Source organism: Myxocyprinus asiaticus, chromosome 15 (genome assembly GCF_019703515.2).
Source record: "Myxocyprinus asiaticus isolate MX2 ecotype Aquarium Trade chromosome 15, UBuf_Myxa_2, whole genome shotgun sequence".
NCBI lineage: Eukaryota > Metazoa > Chordata > Actinopteri > Cypriniformes > Catostomidae > Myxocyprinus > Myxocyprinus asiaticus.
In genome coordinates, this window is record NC_059358.1 from 26,726,981 (window position 1) to 26,751,993 (window position 25,013).

The 25,013-nt window shown below is 38.2% G+C and overlaps 1 protein-coding gene and 1 long non-coding RNA gene across 4 annotated transcripts; one reads left to right on the forward strand and one right to left on the reverse strand.

Moving 5' to 3' along the window:
* Positions 1 to 410: 410 nt before the first annotated feature.
* On the reverse strand, positions 411 to 7,901 carry LOC127453023 (uncharacterized). The gene is made up of 3 exons (XR_007899356.1): positions 7,873 to 7,901; positions 572 to 7,359; positions 411 to 487 (listed from the first exon to the last, which is right to left on the reverse strand). It is a non-coding gene; the product is annotated as an uncharacterized LOC127453023 (long non-coding RNA).
* On the forward strand, positions 7,349 to 24,454 carry gnl1 (guanine nucleotide binding protein-like 1). 3 transcript variants are annotated; one of them, XM_051719009.1, is made up of 12 exons: positions 7,349 to 7,488; positions 10,094 to 10,247; positions 10,366 to 10,502; positions 16,364 to 16,515; positions 17,688 to 17,759; positions 18,072 to 18,264; positions 18,375 to 18,473; positions 18,584 to 18,766; positions 18,878 to 19,056; positions 19,176 to 19,350; positions 19,725 to 19,865; positions 22,473 to 24,454. In XM_051719009.1, the coding sequence occupies exons 2-12, from the start codon at positions 10,132 to 10,134 to the stop codon at positions 22,721 to 22,723; spliced, it is 1,698 nt and encodes a 565-aa protein (XP_051574969.1). In that variant the 5' UTR covers positions 7,349 to 7,488; positions 10,094 to 10,131; the 3' UTR covers positions 22,724 to 24,454. The 3 variants fall into 3 exon arrangements, with proteins under 3 accessions (XP_051574969.1, XP_051574968.1, XP_051574970.1); XM_051719008.1 differs by lacking the exon at positions 7,349 to 7,488 and adding an exon at positions 7,985 to 8,171; XM_051719010.1 differs by lacking the exons at positions 7,349 to 7,488; positions 10,094 to 10,247 and adding an exon at positions 17,548 to 17,584.
* Positions 24,455 to 25,013: the final 559 nt, after the last annotated feature.

The window sequence follows — 25,013 nt, forward strand, 5'->3', positions numbered from 1 at the left end:
AATAACACTGGCCCACCAGTAAGCCCACTGCTTTCAATGAGATACCTTTAGCATCAAATTACTGCAGCTAAGTACATCTATATTTTATGATCATAACGTTAGTTTTCAAAAATATCTTTGTCTAAAATGTATTTTTTTCTAAATAAATATTTATTATATATTGATAATACGTTTAATTCTACTAATTTAATCAGCTGATCCTGAATCTGGAGGAACAAGTAGGAGAGGTGAATTTTATAATGGGTATTTTTAAGCACATAACCCCAGCACTATCCCTAAACCTAACCAATTCTCACCAGTATAGAAAATCAGGCAGACAATACTTTACAATCACAAATATTTATTTACAAAAACATAAAATAATTAAAAAAAGACAATAACGTTTGTATTCCAAACGTCTCCTGCCAATTCCCTCCAAGTCTTCAGAAGTTATCTGATATTTTGAGAAGATATGTCTTTTGGCGGGAGAGAGGTCCAGACAATGGATCTATTATATAAATGATAATGAGTTGTCATGAGACTGTTGGACATTCATTGTTTCCCAAAATATACTGTATAATTGTCTACTTACCTACACATATTTTGATAATCCAGTGCCAAAACAACTTTCTGCTTGATATCGGTTAAATCCTTCAAGGTAACAACAGTAAGCTTTAAAACAATAAATATATTTTACACAGAATAAATTTGCAGTATTTACTGTAAATATAATAATCGAAACATACAATACCAATTAATTGAATATGTGTTGTAAAATGACCTTACCTCTGGTGTTAGCACTTCAATGACAAAGGAAACATTATGTGCATCGTCTTTATCCAGTACACATTTAATGTGTTTAGTGAGAAGTGGTTAGGGATAGTGCTGGGGTTATGTAAAAACCCAATATAAAAATGTAACCTCTCCTACTTGTTCCTCCAGATACAGGATCAGCTGATTAAATTCTTAGAATTAAATGCATAATCAATATATAATAGGATAAGTATTTCTTTAGAAAAAAAAACATAGATATGTTTTAGACAAAGAAACATTATGATCATAAAATATAGATGACTGCAGTAATTTGAAGCTAAAGGTTTTTCGTTGAAAGCAGTGGGCTTACCAATATGCAATTGATAATTTAATCACACAAAAACATGCCACAACGATCTCGTTTTTTTTTTTTTTTAGAATATTCACCAAAATCTGAGATCGTGGTGGCATAGTGGGACTCATAAACTAAGGAAATTAGTAATTTGATCATATTCTGATGTCATTATTTCAATATGGTTCTCTGAACACAGCGATACACAGGTGCGGTATGTGCTGACTGTGCCTATCTGCACAGCCCATAACTACATTATTTCAAATATTCTCCAAAATCTGAGATTGTGGTGGCATAGGACTCATACACTAATGAAAATAGCAATTTCATCATATTCTGATATGTCATTATTTCAATATGGTTCTCTGAACACAGCGATACACAGGTGCGGTATGTGCTGACTGTGCCTATCTGCATAGCCCATAACTACATTATTTCAAATATTCTCCAAAATCTGAGACCGTGGTGGCATAGGACTCATACACTTACAAAATTAGCAATATAAAAATGTAACCTCTCCTACTTTTTCCTCCAGATACAGGATCAGCAGTTTAAATTCATATAATTAAATGCATAATCAATATATAATAGGATAAGTATTTCTTTAGAAAAAAAAAGATAGATATGTTTTAGACAAAGAAACATTATGATCATAAAATATAGATGACTGCAGTAATTTGATGCTAAAGGTTTCTCGTTGAAAGCAGCGGGCTTACCAATATGCAATTGTTAATTTCATCACACAAAAACATGCCACTACGATCTCGTTTTTATATTAAATAATATAGTTATGGGCTATGCAGATTGGCGCGATCAGCATACACGCTACCTGTGGATGGCTGTGTTCTGGTGATCATTTTTTAATAATATTACATCAGAATATGGCGTAATGCATGATTTTGTTAGTGAATGTATTTATCTAGCCCACAACAATCTCATTTTATATATATATATATATATATGCTTTCATGGCTCACAGCGCCAAATCTGTAGCGGTGCGGAGCTCTTTGACATCTTTTGAGCTCTCTGGATCGGAGCCTTGCTCATTCATTTGTTGAAGAAGCTAAGCTTGAATAACCTGTGGAGTGCTGAACCAGCTTGGCCTGCTGCTGTATAAGCTCTTCCAGCCAGTGCAGACGTCAGTCGACATGGCTCTGAAGGGTGGGCGGGGCGGGATTTCCATCCCATGGCAGTATTTTGGCAGAGGTGAGCTGCAACCACCTGTTCTACAGGAGTTTTGAATAGTTGTGCAAGGACACTTCCCCATAGTGCTTACGGCAATGCCGAGTGAACTGAATAGATAGGGAACCCCACTTTTGCAGCGCAATTCCGCTGTAGGTCGTAACAGAAGGTTAAGGAAACAGACACAGCAACAGTTGTGGAATATATGTAAATAAAGCAAAGCAACAGAGAGTAAAATAGCAAAGTCTTTCTCTGATGCTGTGTTTGTTATTTACACAAGCATCACGGGGATATTACATTGTAATGGAGAACGCTGCTCCATTAGGGTGGGTGATAAAATATACTCTGAGACAGTTTTTGTTTGCAACATATGTTTATTTTAAAATAAATATATAATCTTGGGGATTTATAAACTGAACTGGGGCCAAACATTTTTATCCGTATTTATCTAACCTAACACTTTTATTGTAACTAACATGTTAACATGTAAAACAAAATGGTTAATAATATGTTTATTTACATTAAAATAGTATTTAATTACGTTAAAAGAGGTATTTAAATAACATTTTCAAGGTCTGGCCGTACATTCCTTCATAAGATCTGGGTGAAGAACCAATATGACCTTACATCCTCAACTAACAAATAGGTTTTGATTAGCTTTACTTTGAAAATAAAAACATACAAAGTAGGGTTATTGTTTATGAAAACTGAGAAAGAATATTTAGATTTGCTAAAGTCTATATCTTTGTCAATATCAACACATATAAGAGAACAATGGCAATTTAATGTAGAACTGTCTTTTTATACAAAATAAATGTAGCCTAAAAATGAAAAAGATCATTATGTCTGCTTTTGCTTTTTAATTTATTTTTTATCCTCCCATTCAATGAGGGTAAAATGTGCCTTCCTTATCCTGCACACATTCATTTGCACACAGATGCCAGATACTTGTGCAGATAATATTCATTAGAAACGCTGAACAAACTGATTTGATGATGTTCAGGGTTGAAAACGACGTAGAACCAAACACTGTCAGGATATATGCATAGGCAAGTTCAATGACAATTCACAATCTTTTTACGAGCACTTCCGAAAAGAATGGAGAATAAAAGCTAATTTTCCTATGTATTTTCTTTGAAGGTTCGGTTTTCATCATCGTTTTGCCTCTTGTGAAAAAGGTTGTGCATATGAGCTGACATCACTTCTGTAACAGCTTTTTTGTTTTTTTAAATTCTGTAGATTTGACTGCACCCAGCAGCTAAGCAATTGGCATTAATACATTTGAGTGAATAAGATGTGGTCAAATGTGCTCACCCAAAAGTTGCTGGTTCATGTTTTTGAGAAGAGTGAAACTGAACTATGTCCAGACAAGCTCAAACAAGTGCGCTCCTCCGGAACTGGACCACGGATCACTTGACGGCAACTGATGCTCTTGCAGGTGTTGAGGTTGTTAAACTCACAGCTGAGTTTTGCGCAGAGAGTGTTCGAATGTTTACCGCGATTTTATCAAAATCATTTGGATGGTCAGATAAAAGTGATTGGCGGGCCGCATTAAATCACTGACTTACATTAAATAAAGACATCGTACCGGGAGACACTGAGAAGTGGTGGTACGTAAGAAAAACTGCCGGTACTCTGTAGAGTAAATTATAGAAGTGCAGGTACTGCTTACTGCCCCACTTATAGCACTGGTTAAGAGTATGCCGCTTATACAGTACATGTAAACAGGAACGCAGCTTTCTCTCAATAAGCTGCATTCTCGCAATACGCTGTTTTCTGGTGTCCATGTAAACGCACTCACTGTCTGTAAATATCGCAATGCATCTACAGTTGTCTGCTTGGTCAGACATCCAAGTAACAGAATATGAATGATAGAATGAATCATGTGTGGTTAACTTTGTGTCCAGACTTGAAAAAGTGATTGCAACAAAGTTGTCCAGTTGGCTGTTATCCATTGGATTGATGCTCATCATGATTAATATTTGTGTCCAACATACCACCCCTGGAGTTGCAAGTTCAAATCCAGGGTGTGCTGAGTGACTCCAGCCAGGTCTCCTAAGCAACCAAATTGGCCTGGTTGCTAGAGAGGGTATAGAGTCACATTTGGTAACCTCCACGTGGTCACTATAATGTGGTTCTCGCTCTTGGTGGGGCACGTGTTGTGTTGTGCTTGGATGCTGTGGAGAATAGTGTGAAGCCTCCACACACTCTGTGTCTCCGCGGTAACACGCTCAACAAGCCATGTGATAAAATGCACGGATTGAAGGTCCCAGACGCGGAGGCAACTGAGATTCATCCTCCGCCACCCAGATTGAGGCGAGTCACTACACCACTACAAGGATTTATAGCGCATTGGGCATGCCAAACTGGGGAGAAAAAAAAAATAGATATATTTGTGTCCCACATAATTTTATTTCCATGACAGACTGCACCACTAGTCAAACAATTGGGAAACTTATACTGTATATTTAATACTTTATTGTTTTACTTTTGAAGGGGTCGCATAAAAAACTGAGCAGAGGCAATAAAAAAATAAAAAAAACAATTGGACACAGGCACTGATCAGCCACAACTTTAAAACTACCTGCTTAATATCATTTAAGTCCCCCTCATGCTGCCAAAACAGCTCTGACCCATCGAGGCATGGACTCCACAAGACCTCTGAAGGTGTCCTGTGGTATTTGTCAACAAGACGTTAGCAGCAGATCCTTTAAGTCCTGTAAGTTGCGAGGAACAATTTTTGCAGTGTGGCAGGGCGCATTATCCTGCTGAAAGAGGTCACTGCCATCAGGGACTACCGTTGCCATGAAGGGGTGTACGTGGTCTGCAACAATCTTTAGGTAAGTGGTACGTGTCAAATTAACATCCACATGAATGCCAGGACCCAAGGTTTCCCAGCAGAACATAGCCCAGAGCATCACAATGCCTCCACCGGCCTGCCTTCTTCCCATAGTGCATCCTGCTGCCATCTCTTCCCCAGGTAAATGACACACACACACCCGGCCATCCACATGATCTAAAAGAAAACATGATTCATCAGACCAGGCCACCTTCTTCTATTGCTCCATGGTCCAGTTCTGACTCTCACGTGCCCGTTGTAGGCACTTTTGGTGGTGTACAGGTGTCAGCATGGGCACTCTGACCGGTCTGTGGCTACGCAGCCCCATACGCAGCAAGCTGTGATGCACTGTGTGTTCTGACACCTTTCTATCATGGCCAGCATTAAGTTTTTCAGCAATTTGTTCTACAGAAGCTCTTCTGTGGGATCAGCCCAGATGGGCTAGCCTTCGCTCCCCATGCGCATCAGTGAGCCTTGGGCACCCATGACCCTCTCGCCGGTTCACCGGTTGTCCTTCCTTGGACCACTTTTGGTGGGTACTAACCACTGCATGCCGGGAACACCCCACAAGACCTGCCATTTTGGAGATGCTCTAACCCAGTCATCTAGCTATCACAATTTGGCCCTTATCAAAGTTGCTCAGATCCTTACGCTTGCCCTTATTTCCTGCTTCCAACACATGAAATTCAAGAACTGACTGTTCACCTGGGTAGGGTTGCACCAGCTGTGCGTAAGTTCTCATGTAATTTAGGACGTAAAATTCACACTAAGGGCTTAGTAACTACTAGTTAGTTTGTAACTAATCAGTGCTTAATTTGGTTGCACCACCTGTCCTTAAGGCAAGACTTAGCTAGTAAGTCGTAAGCTTTCCGTAAAGTAATGCGTATTTGCATATTATGACGTTTACCTGTACTGATCCAATAAGCAGCCTTCAAATTTATACACAGAAGTATTAAAAAGCCCTGAACTTTAATTTGATCTTGTTACGGTTGATGTTCAAACCTTGTTTGCTCACGTAACTGTCAGCTGTAATAAATTATATCACCATTAAAATATGATACATAATAAAAGTAGATTTGATAAATAGTATATTTGCTCTGTGTAAATAACTATATATAGGAACTGTATCTAAAATAAATAAGGGGTGATAAATAAATAGGGGAGAGTGGGGATGGTTGCAACACTTTTTTTATTTCCTTCAGTTTCTCAGAGACTGTTTGTATTGGAAAGCCAAAATTTTAATACATTAAACCCACATCTCTCAGCTACCCACCCACACTGCTGTAACACATATGATAATATATATACAATTTATACTTGAATAGACAAAGTCAAATGTTGCAACTGACCCCATAAGAAGGGATGGTAGTAACAGTCCACAGGGACAGTTGCAACATTCATTAAAATGTAATAAAAATAATTCTTTAACATAATTTTGCAATTTCTTTATTTTTATTTGTGCACAGACAGTGTCGTCACTAAGTTAAATTAACTGTCTAAAGACAAAGACCAGAAAAGGAAAAACATATTTTCAAGTAACAACCATGTTTTGGTTAATTATTACAATAAATTTGAACTACAAAATATATATATATTTTTTAAATCAAAATCAAGACACTGAAATTCACTGAAATACTTTTGTGTACTTAGCTGAACTGAACTGTGTGTGTGTGTGTGTGTGTGTGTGTGTGTGTGTGTGTGTGTACAGTTAAATGGGCTGTATTAAGACAAAGACTAGTAAAATGAAAAAAAAAGGGGGAGATATCTGGCTATTGAAAGATGTAATTAGTAGTTAGTAATTAATTACTTTTTAGAGTAACTTATACAATACTGGTTATGACAAGCTTTTAAATCAATGTTGTCATAGGGGACAGTTGCAACAGCATGTTGCAACTGTCCCTACAGCCATGATAAAACTTGCTATGCTAGCTTGACGCAATAGCCTTGACACATGGTAGCTATGCCTTTTAGAAGCTAAGAAAACACTGATTAAAATTATATGACTTTATAATGCTTCAAGCAAACAGTTTAAAAAGTATGACAAAAACTCTGAGCATGAAAGAAAATTACTTTTTTACCTTAAAAAGTATTTTTTGCAGAAGGAATGGTGTGTCACATGTGGCTGCTTTCTTCCAGAAAGAAGGAGGGGCTAACTGAGTATGTGCAGTATGAGTATCATCACTCTAGCTCATTCCTGATTGGAGGAATAAGCCATGTTGCAACCATACCCGCTCTCCCCTACTAATACAACAGGCTGGAAAAATAGACATTTATTCATTTTAATATCCTATATAAATTTTGAATGTGTTGAAACTTGACATCGGGCGACACACCCTGAAAACTGCACCGTTAGATCAGTTTCATGCTGAAGAGCCGCTTAAAAGTACGTTTTTTCTCTCTCTCGTAAACATAAACGAGTGTAAATTCAACATCATAATGTATATCGAAATGACTGATGCCTATCATGCAGAACATGAGCTCATTGATGTCATAAAATATCAGTCTGCTTATTTATTACATCCGTTATTCCTGGTCGGAGTCTTCCGTAAATATTTAGTTTATTCGTAGGGTTACGTCCTACCTAAGTTTAATGGTGCAACGCTCAAATATTTAGTGATACGTAAATTGTGACTTAGTGCCCATTTACGCCACAACTAGGCTAAGTTTGAACTTACGCACAGCTGGTGCAACCGGCCCCTGCTACCTAATATATCCCACCCCTTGACAGATGCCACTGTAACGAGATAATAAATGTTATTCGCTTTACCTGTCAGTGGTTTTAATGTTGTGGCTGATCAGTGTATATTTGTAAAGGCGCCCACAGTGCTCAAAATGTTAAGTTTATAATGGTAGAGTCCACCCCTTCAGTGGGCGGCATCATCGAAAAGTCCACGCGAGTAACAGAGAAACTTCACAAATGTAAATATTGAGCGAACAACAGAAGACACGTCCTCTTGCTTTTCTTTGTTTTTCTTATTTTAACTAATGCAAACATGCCACGCAAAAAGCCTTTTAGTAACAAGCAGAAAAAGAAGCAGCTCCAGGTGAAACGCGAGAAAAAGCGAGGTGGGTAAACTACTTGTGTTAGCTTAGCTGAGTTAGCGCGCGACGAGCTGAATGCACTGATAGAAACGAGCGTGTCTCTAGACACGTCTCGTGTACAACTTTAGGCACGCGACTCATTATTTTATCATTTATATGTGTAATGCGTCTAAACGTGGCTAAGTTCCATGTACAGCATGGTTAGTACATTATACAGTTACGCTGGTTTAAGTACTTTGTTTGCTAAGTTACTGTGGATGGATGTAGACAAACGCAGTGCGTTCTGTCATTTTTGTGGGTTGCAAACAAGAATGGGCTCTGCATTTCTCCTCCAATAACAGCAAAAATGCGTCGTGCTGAGCTTAGTGGAGGTTGTATACGTCTGCAGCAGACTGTCGTGCAAACAGCTCCTGACAGGTTGGAATTCAAACACCCGTACAGTTATTTTCTGATCTAGAGGTGTGACATGCACTCAGTAAGTCTATGCCGAGAGTTAGAGAATATGACGTTTTTAGCAACTCGTGGTTTGCTTTAGTTTGCGCTTGTATTATGCGGTAAAAAGTGCGCAGACTCAGCGTAATTTTGCGTAACACAAAAACAAAGCGATCAATACACACTAACGCAGGCTGAATTAACTGCTATTCGACTGTAGATTTCTTAGGACTCCAGCCTAGTATACAGTAAAAACATTGGGATTGAATGTGAAGTTGTAAATTATCTAATGAAAAAGCAGTAAAGCTTCCAAGAGGCCTTCGTGTTTTGATGTGAATCAGAGTTCATTTCTACTTATACTGACAGAGATGCTGACATGCTTAAATTGACAGCAGACATGTGACTTTGTAAATCTACCCATACAAGTCACCCTTAGACAAATGTTTTTATGGATATGCATTGAAAAATATTTTTTTCACAGTCCTCAATTGTTGTCATAGGAGTTGTAATGAAAACAGTGTGTTAATTTTGGGAGAACATGGATGGAAGCAAGGGCGTAGGTTTGGTTTGAAAGTTGGTAGGGACAAATTGCAAGGAGGGCTTTATTCAAAATATTGATATTAAGAATACGAGAATATATTGCCTATAGACACAATATTTCCTCATAACAAGTCTCATTTTCCATTCCTCTGCCCACCATATTAAATATTAGCCTGTTTTTTAACTAGCACTTTTATGATCCTCTCTACTCCGATGTTCTTCTCCAATGTGCAAAATAAAACATGTATTGGCTAAATGTTTGCTATACATTGTATACAGAAAATATGAAATATTAGTTAAAAAGGCAAACATCCTTGTGCTGACATAGACCGACTCATTTTGACAAGCTGCTTTCTCAACTCTCTCACACACTATGTCGTCTTAGAAACTCACGCATACATTTGGGATGGCAATCAGTTGTCTGTGCATTTAGCATTTTAAAATCCTGCTCCTCTAATCTACCCCCTTACCTGTCACAGTTGCTCAAATTCAAAGGTGTCTTCCTCAAGAGGGCGTAAAAGCAGAATCTTCCATTGGGCTGCATACAAAACTCAGGATGTTTTTTGACTTAGTCTTAAAGGGGGCCTAAGATACAATTGGAAATCCTCCTGTGTAATCTTCAAAGAATGATTAAAAGCCCTTGTACAGTAAACACAAACGAATGTTACTGGTGCATCCCGAACAGCGCTGAGAAAAGTAACAGGTGCCACGAGACAACGCTTTTTTTGCGCCCCTTCTAAAGATGTCGTACAATAATTTACTCAAGGATAATGATGCTGAACATTTTTAATAGCATTAAAATAAAAATAACACATTATAAAGTATTAAGTATTTTCTTGTTGTAATTTGTAAAATTGCCCATTTTTGATTTTCTGAAATTTGATAGGGACATGTTCCTATCATCCCTACCTAAATCTATGCCTTTGGAGGAAGTATAGGATCTTGTTCACAGAAAAGTTTGTGTGTGTGTGTAGGAGAAACAGGTTCAAGTCACAGTAGCCGTAATGCCAGCATGGAGAGAGGACCTGGCCGAGACAGACAGTCGGATACATCAGACAGCGAGACGACAGATATTAGGAGGATCAACCATCAGCCTGGCACCCGAGACAGTAGATATGACCCCAACAGGTGAGTCGGGACAGGTGAAACAGTTAGTCCAGAGTTGTCTTGTGAATTAAACATGAGATATTTTGTCTTGGTCATTAATCTATTAACAGACCGTTTTTTTTTTTTTTTTTTTCTTCAGATTCCGTCTGCACTATGAGAAGGAGAGCAAAGAGGAGGTCGAGAGGAGGAAGAAAATAGCGATGGAGAAAATCCTCAAGCCAGTGGCAGAAGAGGAGCTAGAGTTGGATATAAACCAGATCTACCCAGAAGACAAAGGTATTTATATTCCAGAGTAATTTAAACTGGGGGGAGGCATGTATTGTAGCTGTACAGTGTAGAACTTATATTACATAAACCTTTATTTTGAGGGAATTGTTTTTACAAGTCTGAGCAACTAACCAAAAATGCACCTTCATATTACACCATTGGATGTTACATCATCTGTGTCAAACAAATTTCAAAATACAGTGCATTGTGTGACTTAATCAAATAGATGAGTGAACAGACTTGTCAAAAATGCTGCATCTGCCTTCATCTTTCCACTTTTATAATCTCTCATTATTTACTCACCTTTGTGGTATCCCAGGTGTGTATGACTTTTTCTTCACCAGAACACATTTGAAGAAAATTAGAAAAATATCTTAGCTCAGTAGGTCCTTAAATGCAAGTGGATGGTGATGGTGATCCAATTTTTGATGCTCCAAAAATCACAGACAGTCAGCATAAACTTCATCGATACGACACCAGCTGTTAAATTAACGTCTTCAAAAGCAACACAATTGCTTTTGGTGCGAAAAAGATAAATATTTAAGTACTTTAAATCATGCTTCTGGTCAGGAGCGGTACATGCGCGTGACGTAATTGCATTGGCACTTGAGACACGCAAAAATGACGCACATGCGTCACAGACGGAAAAGCAGTGCTGTTTACAAGTGAGGAGGAGGAACGCAGTACAGTAGCTTGGTTGGTTTTGGTTTAGATCTGTATTTATCCGTTTCTTTTCTCACAATGGTGCGTTTGTGTGCTTATCCTGGATGTCTCAACCAAGTGAAGAATGTGAGATTACGTTGGTATCATGGTAACGGAATACTTCACACTAGAGACTGCTTGTACTCCACCCCTCAGAAGCGTTGGATTATAGTTAAAAAGTTTTTAAATACTGTTGAAGTCAGACGTTTACATACACTTAGGTTGAAGTCAGTAAAATTTATTTTTTAACCACTCCACAGATTTAATATTAGCAAACTATAGTTTTGGCAAGTTGTTTAGGACATCTACTTTGTGCATGTCACAAGTAATATTTCCAACAATTGTTTACAAACAGATTGTTTCACTTTTAATTGACTATATCACAATTCCAGTGGGTCAGAAGTTTTCATACACTAAGTTAACTGTGCCTTTAAGTAGCTCGGAAAATTCCAGAAAATGATGTCACGCCTTTAGACAATTAGCCAATTAGCTTCTGATAGGAGGTGTACCTGTGGATGTATTTGAAGGTCTACCTTCAAACTCAGTGCCTCTTTGCTTGACATCATGGGAAAATCAAAAGAAATCAGCCAAGACCTCAGAAAAAAATTGTGGATCTCCACAAGTCTGGTTCATCCTTGGGAGCAATTTCCAAATGGCTGAAGGTACCACGTACATCTGTACAAACAATAGTACGCAAGTATAAACACCATGGGACCATGCAGCCATCATACCGCTCAGGAAGGAGACGCATTCTGTCTCCTAGAGATGAACGTAGTTTAGGGCAAAAAATGCAAATCAGTCCCAGAACAACAGCAAAGGACCTTGTGAAGATGCTGGAGGAAACAGGTAGACAACTATGTATAGCCACAGAAAAAACGAGACCTATATTGACATAATCTGAAAGGCTGCTCAGCAAGGAAGAAGCCACAGCTTCAAAACCGCCATAAAGCTAGACTACAGTTTGCAAGTACAGTACATATGGGGACAAAGATCTTACTTTTTGGAGAAATGTCCTCTGGTCTTATGAAACAACAATGTAACTGTTTGGCCATAATGACCATCGTTATGTTTGGAGGAAAAAGGGTGAGGCTTGCTAGCCGAAGACACCATCCCAACCGTGAAGCATGGGGGTGGCAGCATCATGTTGTGGGGGTGCCTTGGTGCAGGAGGGACTGGTGCACTTCACAAAATAGATGGCATCATGAGGAAGGAAAATTATGTGGATATTGAAGCAATATCTCAAGACATCAGCCAGGAAGTTAAAGCTCGTCACAAATGGGTCATCCAAATGGACAGTGACCCCAAGCATACCTCCAGAATTGTGGCAAAATGGCTTAAGGACAACAAAGTCAAGGAATTGGAGTGGCCATCACAAAGCCCTGACCTCAATCCGATAGAAAATTTGTGGGCAGAACTGAAAAAGCTTGTTCGATCAAGGAGGACTAGAAACCTGACTACACCAGTTCTGTTTGGAGGAATGGGCCAAAATTCCAGCAGCTTATTGTGAGAAACTTGTGGAAGGCTACCCAAAATGTTTGACCCAAGTTAAACAATTTAAAGGCAATGCTACCAAATACCAGGGTTGTGGACTCGAGTCACTTGAATTGGACTCGAAAAATAGACTAAATGCTAATCCCAATGTGCCATTTTCATTATTTATGTGGATGTTGAAGTCATCGACAATTAAAGCTCTATCTACATTAACTACTAGGTCTGATAGAAAATTTGTAAATTCACAGAGGAAACCAGAGTACAGCCCGGGTGATCTATATACTGTAGCAAGGGCAAAAGACGACAGATTTTTTATTTATTTATATCTGACGGTGTCACATTAGTTCAAAAGACTTAAACTTCTATCCTGTCCTCTGAGTAACACCAAAAACGTCACTGTAAATTGTAGCAACACCACCTCCTCGACCCCTTCAGACGAGGCTCATGTTTATAACAATTACCTGGGGGAGAAGATTCATTTAAACTAATATATTCATCTGATTTTAAGCCAGGTTTGGGTCAAACAGAGTGCATCCAAAGTGTGATCTGTAATAATTTCATTTACAATTAGTGCTTTGGTAGAAAGAGATCTAATATTTAGTAGCCCTACCTTTTATATGATGTTTATCTTCAATTTATTTTTATTTTATTTTTTCAAGTTTGACCATTAATACAATTTTTTCTAAATGATTTAGTGAGTTTTGTGTTTGGTAGTTCGGGGAACAGACACAGTCTCTATATTATATCTAGGTGATACAGTCTCTATGTGTTGTAGTTTGTGACCTGTGTGACGTCTCAAGGCAGCTAGCAGACGTTCGGATTAGCCAGTTTGTCTGCTTCCTGACCTGGCCCCCAGTTAGTCAGATACCATCATTATTAAAACTATGAGCCAAATTACGATTACTAGAGAGGAGAGCGGCACCTTCCCTGGAGGGACTGGAGTCCGTCTCTCTTTAGCAGGTCAGGTCAACCCCAAAAACTCTTCCAACTGTCTATAAATCCTATGCTATTATCCGGACACCACTAGGACATCCAGCCATTCAGTGACACTAATTTACTATAAACCTCATCACCATGAAGAGCAGGGAGGGGGCCAAAGCATATTGCAGTGTCTGACATCGTTTTTGCAAGTTCACACAACTCTTTAACATTATCTTTAGTGATCTCTGACTGGCGAATCCAGACGTCGTTAGTGCCGACATGAATAACAATTTTAGAAAATCTACGTTTAGCATTAGCCAGCACTTGTAAATTTGTTCTGATGTCAGATGTTCGAGCCCCGAAAATGCATTTAACAATGGTGGCTGGAGTCTCTATTTCCACGTTCCTTACAATAGAATCACCAATTATTAAGGCTCTTTCAACATGATTCTCAGTGGGTGCATCACTGAGTGGGGAGAATCGATTGGAAACCCTTACAGGAATGGGAGAGTGGTGTTGCTTTGCTGAGCGAGTAGGCTGCCGAGTCATCACCCAAAAGCCCTGCTGCGGGGGCTCTTCAGCCGGAACCAAAGTATGTGTGTTGCTCACTGTTCTACCCACATCCAAACAGTATCTACCGGCTTCTCTTTCTCACTGACCTCCACTAGCGTTCGGATACGTGTCTCTAACCCATTAACCTACTCCGTCAGCCTGACTAATTCCTTACATTTTTCACATGTAAATTCCTCATTGCTGATGGAAGAGGCTATAGTAAACATGTGGCATGCAATGCAGGAAGAAATAACATGAGTGGATGCCATGACTTGCAATTATTTGTTGTTGTTTATGGTTGTTCTTGAGCGGTGAGGGTTTGAGATCGATGTGGTTCCTAATCAGCTGATGTTTGAGACTGATGCAGTAATCTGTGTAAAACACAGTGGATAAAACAAATGCTCTTCTGGTTCAGCTTCAATGAGTTCATTCTTTTCTGTGCTGTACAGATGACATTGTGGCATAAAAGTGAACTAAACAAACATGTATAAATAATGAGGAACTATTGCAGCTGACTCCACAGTACAGGGGTCCTGCCCTTTGAGAATCTTAATTTCATGGAATACAGTGAAGAATGTAAACATTTAGAATCTAAAACATTTTATCATACGACACAAAGATCTTCAATATTGTATAATAATGATGATAATATTTATAATGCTATTTTACCTAACTGTTTGCATATCTCATATGGACCTGATTTTCTTAATTATTACCTTTTTATTTTGATCAAGTCTAATGCATTATGGTGCTCCGTTTCAGTTGCATGTTTCCCTGCAAGGTGCATATCTATGCTGTAATGTACTGACTTACTGTACATTTCTTTGCAGGTATTGTATTGTACATTTTTATTTTTCCATGTTATTAATGTCATATTCTTATTTAAAATTTATTTCGGGTACATGTTAATACAACAAATGAGTAAATATGTGAGAAGGTGCTTCCTTTAGTCAGTGTCTGAATATTACTTGTGCGAGAGGGTGTGGTGGGCCGATAACGCTGATATACACAACATTTATTAATGATAAAATTATTGATTTTATTTGTTCATCTGTGGGGATTAATTTGACTACTTTTCACCAGCGTGTTATAGTTTGTGCGGTCTGTGCAGGAATTTCCACATTATGAAGGCAAACTTTCAATACAATCCCGCACCAAATTCAGAACCTGTTATTAAATGAATAACAATATACCTTTATGACATAAATTGCTAGTATGTGCCTTACTTTGAAGCTTATAACAATGATGATAATTCTCTTCAATTGCCTGGTCCAGTTCTAAATGGCAAAACTGGCCCTACCAAATAATCAGTGAAGGAAAACGAATAATTTGAAGCTGCTATAGCGAGCAGCCCCCTCTGTTGGTCAAAATAAACAACACATGGTAGGCTTTGCTGCTTGGTCTTTCTTGCAATGTAATATTTCACCATGAATGCTGTATTTTTGGAGCTTCAAAAGTTGGATCACCATCCACTTGAATTTTAAAACCTACTGAACTAAGATATTGTATTTTATTTTTTTTTATTTTCTATTTTTCTTCAAATGTGTTCTGGTGAAGAAAAAGTCAAACATCTGGGATATCATGAGGGTGAGTAAATAATAAAAGAATTTTCATTTTTGGGTGAACTATCCCTTCAAATGTTGTTCGGGTTCAATGAAAGTCAATTGAAAACTTGGAAATATTAGAGAATTTGAAAAACTTTGTTTTCCAGTTCTTGATAAGTCAAATAAATTAATCAAATCTCAAAAGTCACGGACATTTCTTTAGTGAATATATAGATTTATTTGCTCTAAAAAAAATTTCATGTGCTAGATATTGCTCTTGTGGAGAGTATAACATGCTTGCAAGCTATAGTGATGTCTGATTTGTCAGTGAGCCGCTTTTTGTAGTCAGTTCTTTTTAATGAATTGGTTGAAATGGTTCACAAATTGGTCAAAAAGATGAATTCGCAAATCGGTCTGAATCAAGATTATTTATTCAAATCTGCATTCAGTAATCACAAACACCTGGAAAGGTCATGGAAATTAATTGGTCAGAAAGGTTGGGAACCCTGAAAGATGCATCAGATTAAAGTCAGTCCAAGACAGATGTTCTTGTGTTCATCAGTACAAATACTTGGATGTACCATATTACTGTTTCTTGAAGTATTTTACTCCATGTCATTCTGTTCTGCTTTATTTTACTTGCATTTTGTCTAATCACAGGCCTGAATTTCCCTCGGCGACCCTCATGGAATTATGGTATGCGGAGAGAGGAGCTACTGCGGAAAGAAGAGAAGTCATTTCAGGAGTATCTGGAGGCTCTTCACTCTAAGAACCCCCCTGGTACCCTCAGCCACTTTGAGCACAATTTGGAGGTGAGACAAATTGCATTATAAAAGACAGAGCTGAAGCACTCTGAGAAATAGTCATCTTCACCAGCAACCAAATGAGATTGCTGCTGATTCAATATATGCAATGCAATAGTTTTTAACGAGTGTGAGCATCTATTTAGCCAGATACCCCCAGGAGCAAACAGTGTTAATTTTTCCAATTAAAATGATGCTTTTGTGATTCCTGTTTTTTTGTATTTTTTTTTATCAGCTTTTAGACGAAAGAGACTAAATTGCACAGATAATTTTCAGAGACAAACATCCTTTGGATCGCAACTAATATATATTGATTAATACAATGCAGAGAGAGCCCCATAAAATGCCTCGGACAAAAAGCCTTCTCAATCTCAAGTCATTCCTTTGCTAAAGTGGGCCAAAGAATTTCAAATATGTTGGCTTATCTGAAAGAATGTAAAGAACAGATTAATGGATCATTTCTTAAATTCTGATTCAGAAAGCCTTAAAGGGATAGTTCACTGAAAATTCTCTGAACATTTATTCACCTTCATAACATCCCAGATGTGTTTGACTTAAATCTTCATTTGTGCAGAAGAAAGTTTCTTCTCAGCTCTGTAGGACCTTATAATGGTGAATTGTGTCCAGAACTTTGAATCTCTAACAAAGGCAGCATAAAAGTAATCCGTACAACTCCAGTGGTTTAATCCATGTCTTCTGGAGAAATAGGTTTAGGTGAGAAACAGGTCAATATTTAAGTCCTTTTTTTTTTTTTTTTTACTGTAAATCTACACTTTCACATTCAGCCACGTATTGGTTGGGGCTTGTCAAAGGTGGAGATTTACAGTATAAAATGACTTAAATATTGATCTGTTTCTCACCCACACATATCTTATTGCTTCTGAAGACATGGATTTAACCACTTATGGAGTCTTATGGATTACTTTTATATTGCCTTTATGTCTGTTTTGGACCTTCTGGATTCTGGCCACCATTCACTTGCATTGTATGGACATACAGATCTGAAATATTCTTCTAAAAATCTTGGTTTGTGTTCTGCAGAAGAAAGAAAGTCATACACATCTGGGATAGCTTGATGGTGAGTGATGAGAGAATTTTCATTTTTGGGTGAACAATGAAATGGTTTTCTATCTTTGGTTCTGACTTTTCTCTCTCTCTCTCTCTCTCTCTCTCTCTTTCAGACATGGAGGCAGCTGTGGAGAGTAATGGAGATGTCTGATGTCATTCTGCTCATAGTGGATATCAGACACCCAGTGAGTCTGTGACTAAAATCTCTTGAAACTTTTAGTAGTTTTCAAAGGAACATCACATTTGCATAACGATTACACCAAATGTGAGAAGTCTTAAATTAAAAATTCCTTAAATTACCACTAGGTGGGGCCAGAGATTGTATTCAAAACAATATCAGACAACAACACATCTGCATTACATTATATTTTTTGGGGGGGAAAAGGATGGTATGAGAAGCAACAGTTTAGAGTGCACATGGTTGAGGTGTGTTTTAGATGCATTAATAATGGTGTTCAATAAGGCATCTCTGCCATTCACTACAAATCTGTCTGTAGGTGCTGCAGTTCCCTCCTGCTCTGTATCACTACGTCACTGTTGAATTAAAGAAGCACATCATCCTAGTACTCAATAAGATTGACTTGTGCCCGGCGCCTTTGGTGTTGGCCTGGAAACACTACCTAACCAAACAGTTCCCCCACCTGCACTGTGTCTGCTTCACCTCGCACCCAGGACAACCCTACAGCACCGGTGAGATAGTCTCTTCATTTTTAGTGCTTTGTGTATGACGTGATTGAAGATAATGGAATGGATTATATATTGTTCCCCTTATTCCTGCTCTGTTTATGCTCTCTCTGCAGTTCTACAGAAGAGGAGAATGAGGAAAAAGACAGGATATGACCAGGCAGGAGGACCAATTCACATCATGAGGGCATGTCAGGAGATCACAACAGGAAGAGGTAAGACACAACTTCTTCCAGACACTTCTCAAAAGTATTACATCACAGTAACTGAGCATTCTGCACTGGAATACTGGAGTGTCAGTGATGATGAGGATTGTTGTTTTCAGTGGATTTGAGTAGCTGGGAAAAGAAGATCCAGAGGGATGCTGTTGCTGTGGGAACAGAAGAGGATCGGCCTGATGATGAATTGGAATCTGTATTGGTGGAGCATCATAGTGACGTTGCCATGGAAATGAACAGCTCCACGCAAGAACTTTATAAAGACGGGATACTAACAATAGGCTGTATAGGTAACGTCTGCTAGATTAAGTTTAGTTGTTCAAGATCAATGACAGTTACATGCCGTGTCAGCATGTGTTCAGGCTTTAAGAATATCTTCTTTGATGTTTGCACTTTTACAGGTTTTCCTAATGTAGGCAAATCTTCAGTTCTGAATAGTCTGGTTGGCAGGAAGGTTGTGAGTGTGTCTCGGACACCTGGCCACACAAAATATTTCCAAACATACTACCTCACTCCCACTGTTAAACTGTGTGACTGCCCTGGGCTTGTCTTGCCTTCCCAAGTGAACAAGCAACTACAGGTTAAACATCACATTTACACTAAGGAGTGATGTATGATACTGCTTTATTTACGAAAGGTAATTAAACCTGGTTTGTGTTAATGCATGTGTTTGTGTGTGTGCACGTCTGCTCAAATCAGATCCTGGCTGGTATATATCCAGTCTCTCAGCTGCAGGAGCCTTACAGTTCAGTAGGGTACTTTTGTGAACGGACCAACTTCCTCTCCGTATTAAAGCTGAGACATCCTGACCAGAGCCCAGGAACACTGCATGAGCCCAAAACACAGGACTGGACCGCATGGGATGTGTGTGAAGGTGTGTGTGCTGTTTTGATGTCACTATAAATTGTGTATTAAAAAAATAATTCTGTAGACTGTCAAAATATTCCCATTTGTTTTGCAAGTGGCACAGATCCATTGTATTGAAATATTGTAAAATACATGGGATTATTATAACAGTGTGCAGATTTTTTTTTTTTAATTTATTGTGCTGCTTCGTGCTTCGATTAGACACCTGTTTAAATGTTGTTGGATGTGCATACATTCTCGTCTTGCTGTTCTGATGTTGAACCATTCTTTTCAGATTTAATGTTCGACTGATGGAAGGCTATTTCAATTATATCGTTTTTAGTGTTTTCATGGTTCACATCTGTGAAGTGCATGCTCAAGTGTCATTTTTCATTTATTCAGCCTGGGCTGAGAGGAGAGGGTATAAGACTGCTAAGGCAGCCCGTAACGATGTCTATCGAGCAGCCAACAGTCTCCTGCAGTTAGCCATTGATGGACGACTGTGTCTATGTCTGCAGCCACCGGGATACACTCAGAGCAGAGGTCAGTGGTGAAATCACCACAGATATGTTTTTGTCATCTTACAAGTCTGTGTCCACATTGAACATATGGGATTAAAAATCTAATTTATACTTTATTTTGATTATTTATTTGAAACTTTATTTTACAGTGAAAATTTTACTGTAAGATTCAGCACTGTTTCTAGGGCAGTAATCAAATGAGCAAATTTGTGGTATTGCTTTTGTTAATGAAAAGTCAGATGTCCTTGCTCTCTTTGAAGCACTCAAGGTGCTCTTTGGAACATTCTCAAATCATGCTGGGATAGCATGGATCATCAGGTTTTGCACAAACTTGTGGAGTTCATGCCAGCTTAAAGGAAGATTCCGGGTTCAATACAAGTTAAGCTCAATCGATAGCATTTGTGGCATAATGTTGATTACCACCAAAAATTATTTAGACTCGTACCTAAAATAATTAAGGTTATAGTGAGGCACTTACAATTGAAGTGAATGTGGCCAATTTTTGGAGGGTTTAAAGGCAGAAATTTGAAGCTTATAATTTTTATAAAAGAACTTACATTAGTTCTTCTATTAAAACTTGTGTATTATTTGAGATGTAAAGTTTTTTAATGGTAATTTTTACAGTCATTTTAGGGTTTGCATCGTCATGGAAATGAAGTTGTAAAATTGGCTATAACTTTACACAAATATAATGGCTATACTTTTGAAAAAGTGAGTATTTTAACATTCAAAAACTGTTAACACATTATATATATACAGGTGCATCTCAATAAATTAGAATGTCGTGGAAAAGTTCATTTATTTCAGTAATTCAACTCAAATTGTGAAACTCGTGTATTAAATAAATTCAGTGCACACAGACTGAAGTAGTTTAAGTCTTTGGTTCTTTTAATTGTGATGATTTTGGCTCACATTTAACAAAAACCCACCAATTCACTATCTCAAAAAATTAGAATACATCATAAGACCAATAAAAAAAAACATTTTTAGTGAATTGTTGGCCTTCTGGAAAGTATGTTCATTTACTGTATATGTACTCAATACTTGGTAGGGGCTCCTTTTGCTTTAATTACTGCCTCAATTCGGCGTGGCATGGAGGTGATCAGTTTGTGGCACTGCTGAGGTGGTATGGAAGCCCAGGTTTCTTTGACAGTGGCCTTCAGCTCATCTGCATTTTTTGGTCTCTTGTTTCTCATTTTCCTCTTGACAATACCCCATAGATTCTCTATGGGGTTCAGGTCTGGTGAGTTTGCTGGCCAGTCAAGCACACCAACACCATGGTCATTTAACCAACTTTTGGTGCTTTTGGCCATGTGGGCAGGTGCCAAATCCTGCTGGAAAATGAAATCAGCATCTTTAAAAAGCTGGTCAGCAGAAGGAAGCCTGAAGTGCTCCAAAATTTCTTGGTAAACAGGTGCAGTGACTTTGGTTTTCAAAAAACACAATGGACCAACACCAGCAGATGACATTGCACCCCAAATCATCACAGACTGTGGAAACTTAACACTGGACTTCAAGCAACTTGGGCTATGAGCTTCTCCACCCTTCCTCCAGACTCTAGGACCTTGGTTTCCAAATGAAATACAAAACTTGCTCTCATCTGAAAAGAGGACTTTGGACCACTGGGCAACAGTCTAGTTCTTCTTCTCCTTAGCCCAGGTAAGACGCCTCTGACGTTGTCTGTGGTTCAGGAGTGGCTTGACAAGAGGAATACGACAACTGTAGCCAAATTCCTTGACATGTCTGTGTGTGGTGGCTCTTGATGCCTTGACCCCAGCATCAGTCCATTCCTTGTGAAGTTCACCCAAATTCTTGAATCGATTTTGCTTGACAATCATAAGGCTGCGGTTCTCTTGGTTGGTTGTGCATCTTTTTCTTCCACACTTTTTCCTTCCACTCAACTTTCTGTTAACATGCTTGGATACAGCACTCTGTGAACAGCCAGCTTCTTTGGCAATGAATGTTTGTGGCTTACCCTCCTTGTGAAGGGTGTCAATGATTGTCATCTGGACAACTGTCAGATCAGCAGTCTTCCCCATGATTGTGTAGCCTAGTGAACCAAACTGAGAGACCATTTTGAAGGCTCAGGAAACCTTTGCAGGTGTTTTGAGTTGATTAGCTGACTGGCATGTCACCATATTCTAATTTTTTGAGATAGTGAATTGGTGGGTTTTTGTTAAATGTGAGCCAAAATCATCACAATTAAAAGAACCAAAGACTTAAACTACTTCAGTCTGTGTGCATTGAATTTATTTAATACACGAGTTTCACAATTTGAGTTGAATTACTGAAATAAATGAACTTTTCCACAACATTCTAATTTATTGAGATGCACCTGTATATATATATGAGGGGCAAGTCAAAATGCATTTTTGTGGTAATCAGTGTTATGCCACAAAAGCAGTCAATTGAGCTTAACTTATATTGAACCCGGAACATTCCTTTAAGTGCATGCTGTTACTAAAGGGAAACGTATCAAATGCTAAGAAAGATTGTTATGCTGATAAAATAATTTCTAATGAATAAAACTGGATTAAATTAGAAGAGGAGAAAATGGTCTGAGACTCTTGAATGATAATGTATTTGAAAACATGTCCAAGATTTGAGATGTATTTACACTTGCCTCCAGATGAATGGGAGTCACACCCAGACCTGTCTGAGATCATCGCTCTACAAGGAAGAACGGAAGAGGAGGAGGAGTGTGGTGAGAGGGAAGACGAGGAGTGTGAATCCAGCTCAGAGCTGGAGGAGGAGCATGATCGAGATGCAGATGATGATGAGGACGCTGATGGAGATGATGAAGATGATACTGTGAAAGCTGACAGGAAGAGCCTCACTCTCAACATGTTCAGTGTGCTAGGAGAGAACAAATGTTTGTGAGGATGAGTTCTGTCATTCCTTCCTCATACATTCCTGTTGTCATTATCATTCAGAATCTCCACTGATCACTGACTAGAAGTGTTATTTCTTTATACCCCTCTTATTTCAATCTGTGACGTGTCAGTCAAGTGACTGTATAATGTTTTGATTTTAAATACTACACATTTATTTCTTGATTGACACTCCTCTTGCACTTATACAGCCCTTATGAACAAACACTGCATGTCCCCCATCTTTGCATAACAATGCCTGTTTTTGCTGCAGTATATATTTTGTTTTTCCAGCATCCCTGTGCCTCTAGCCTCTCTGTTTTTCAGCTGAGCATTATCAGAATGCTTTTTTTCTCTCCTGCATGCAGCCGATTTTTCTTTCTGAGAGGGCAGAGGGATTGTCCGTTCAACCAGTGATTGTACAATCAGTGTAACTAAGCAGGCATTGATCCATTACAATCACTTATTTATTATTAATCTGATTTATTATCATCTCAAAGCAGTGATGCCAAAGGTCAGGTGAGGTCAAAGGGCAAAGGACCAGTTTGACCTCTGACTGTGAGTTGAAGAAGACATTGCCATAGTTGCCCATGTGTGAATCTATTTTATCTGAGTATTTCAAACCTCTGCATGCTGGGCAGAACCAGCTTCCTGAGGCTGATCATTGAATGGCAGTAAAGCAGCCAGACACAGACTGTTGAATACAGAGAGAATTATTGAGATCAAAAAGAAGTTATGGACATTTATAGCACTTTTTAAGCAAAAGATATCCAGCACTCTTTTGCTTTTGAAAACTTTAATTTCTGAGATGATGCAGTGACCCCCAAACATATCTGGACACTTAAGTCACACTTAAAAATGTCTGAAGGTCAATGCATTAGATACAAAATATCAAACCAAGTGGCATTATCAAGCAAATGATGATCTAGCTTTTCTCAGATCTAACTTGTTCTTTTTTTATGTGTGAAGCCAGCTCCATTTAAGTTTACACAGATGTTCTTCCAGAGTAACGCCAGGTGTAGTTCATCATTTACTATGGACATGTTCCACAAAGTTTCACAACCAGAAAGTGTACAAATACTTAAATTAATTTGAAACCTAACAAACTTGTTTTTGTTAATTGTTTTGCTTGAAGAGTATCCTTGTGCTTTATTTCTTTAAAATAAATGTTACTTGGTTTGATTTAGATTTTATTATATAATGACATTCATACAGTAAGTGTGGCTGAAGTGTCCTAATCCTTTTTAGGGCCACTGTATACTTTTACTATGTGGGTATTGAAGTGAGGTTGTCATTCAGGGTTACAGTGGGAGTGATTTTGTGCCACAAAATGTTCTAGGCTGCATAGTTTAAAGAGATATCAGAAAGCCTTATATGTTTGTTTTATTTATAAGACAAATGAGATTGTAGAACACATTTTTATATATATATACACACACACACACTAACACGCTACTCAATCGAGCGAAACCGAAGCTGGAAGATCGGTATTGAAGACAGAGTTTGACCATAGTTTGTGGACTCGGGTAAAGGTGATGATGTGTGCAGACATACCAATACAAGGCTGCAGGCTTTTGGTTTTTTTAGCCTCTTGTCCTACATGCCCCAGCTTGGGAATTTCTTGTGGGTGTGTTTTTGTTTGTGTGGGTGTAATAGTGTGTGAATCATCATTCTTTCTTTATTGAGAAGTTATTAAACTTGACAGAAGCCTCTGCAATAAAATGTAACCCTGATGACCCTATACCCCTGACTTGTTGCTGTTATAAATGTACACGAGTACACCGCTACCAACATCTTTACATAGCACAATGTAGGCAAAGTAAACTGATGATAGTGTTTGCATAATAGAAATGAACCTCTAAGAGCACAGAGTATTAATCTAACATTAAGAAAGGCTTGACTGTATGTTTCTCATGATCTTAGACACTTTGAGCTAAAGCCTTATGATGCTCATGTTGTGGTCCAGAATTATTTAGTTTTTAAGAAATACATTTAAAATGCAATTTACAAAAAACAGTTGCTTACTTGAATACACCTCTAGTGATGAAAACATGAACATGGTTTTATTTTCTGACTTCAAAGTCACTTTGATATTCTTTCTGTAGTAAAAGCCTAACATGTCTAAGTGAAGTAACCATCCAGAGACAGTAAAAAAATAAATAAAAAAATTAAAAGTTGAAATTCTTGAACAAACAAATGTTGGCATAAAATTATCTTTAAATAGTATTTCTTAAAAATTAGCAGTAGATCAAATGTGTTTTTAAAATATTAATATTTGAAAAACTTATGGCCACCAAATC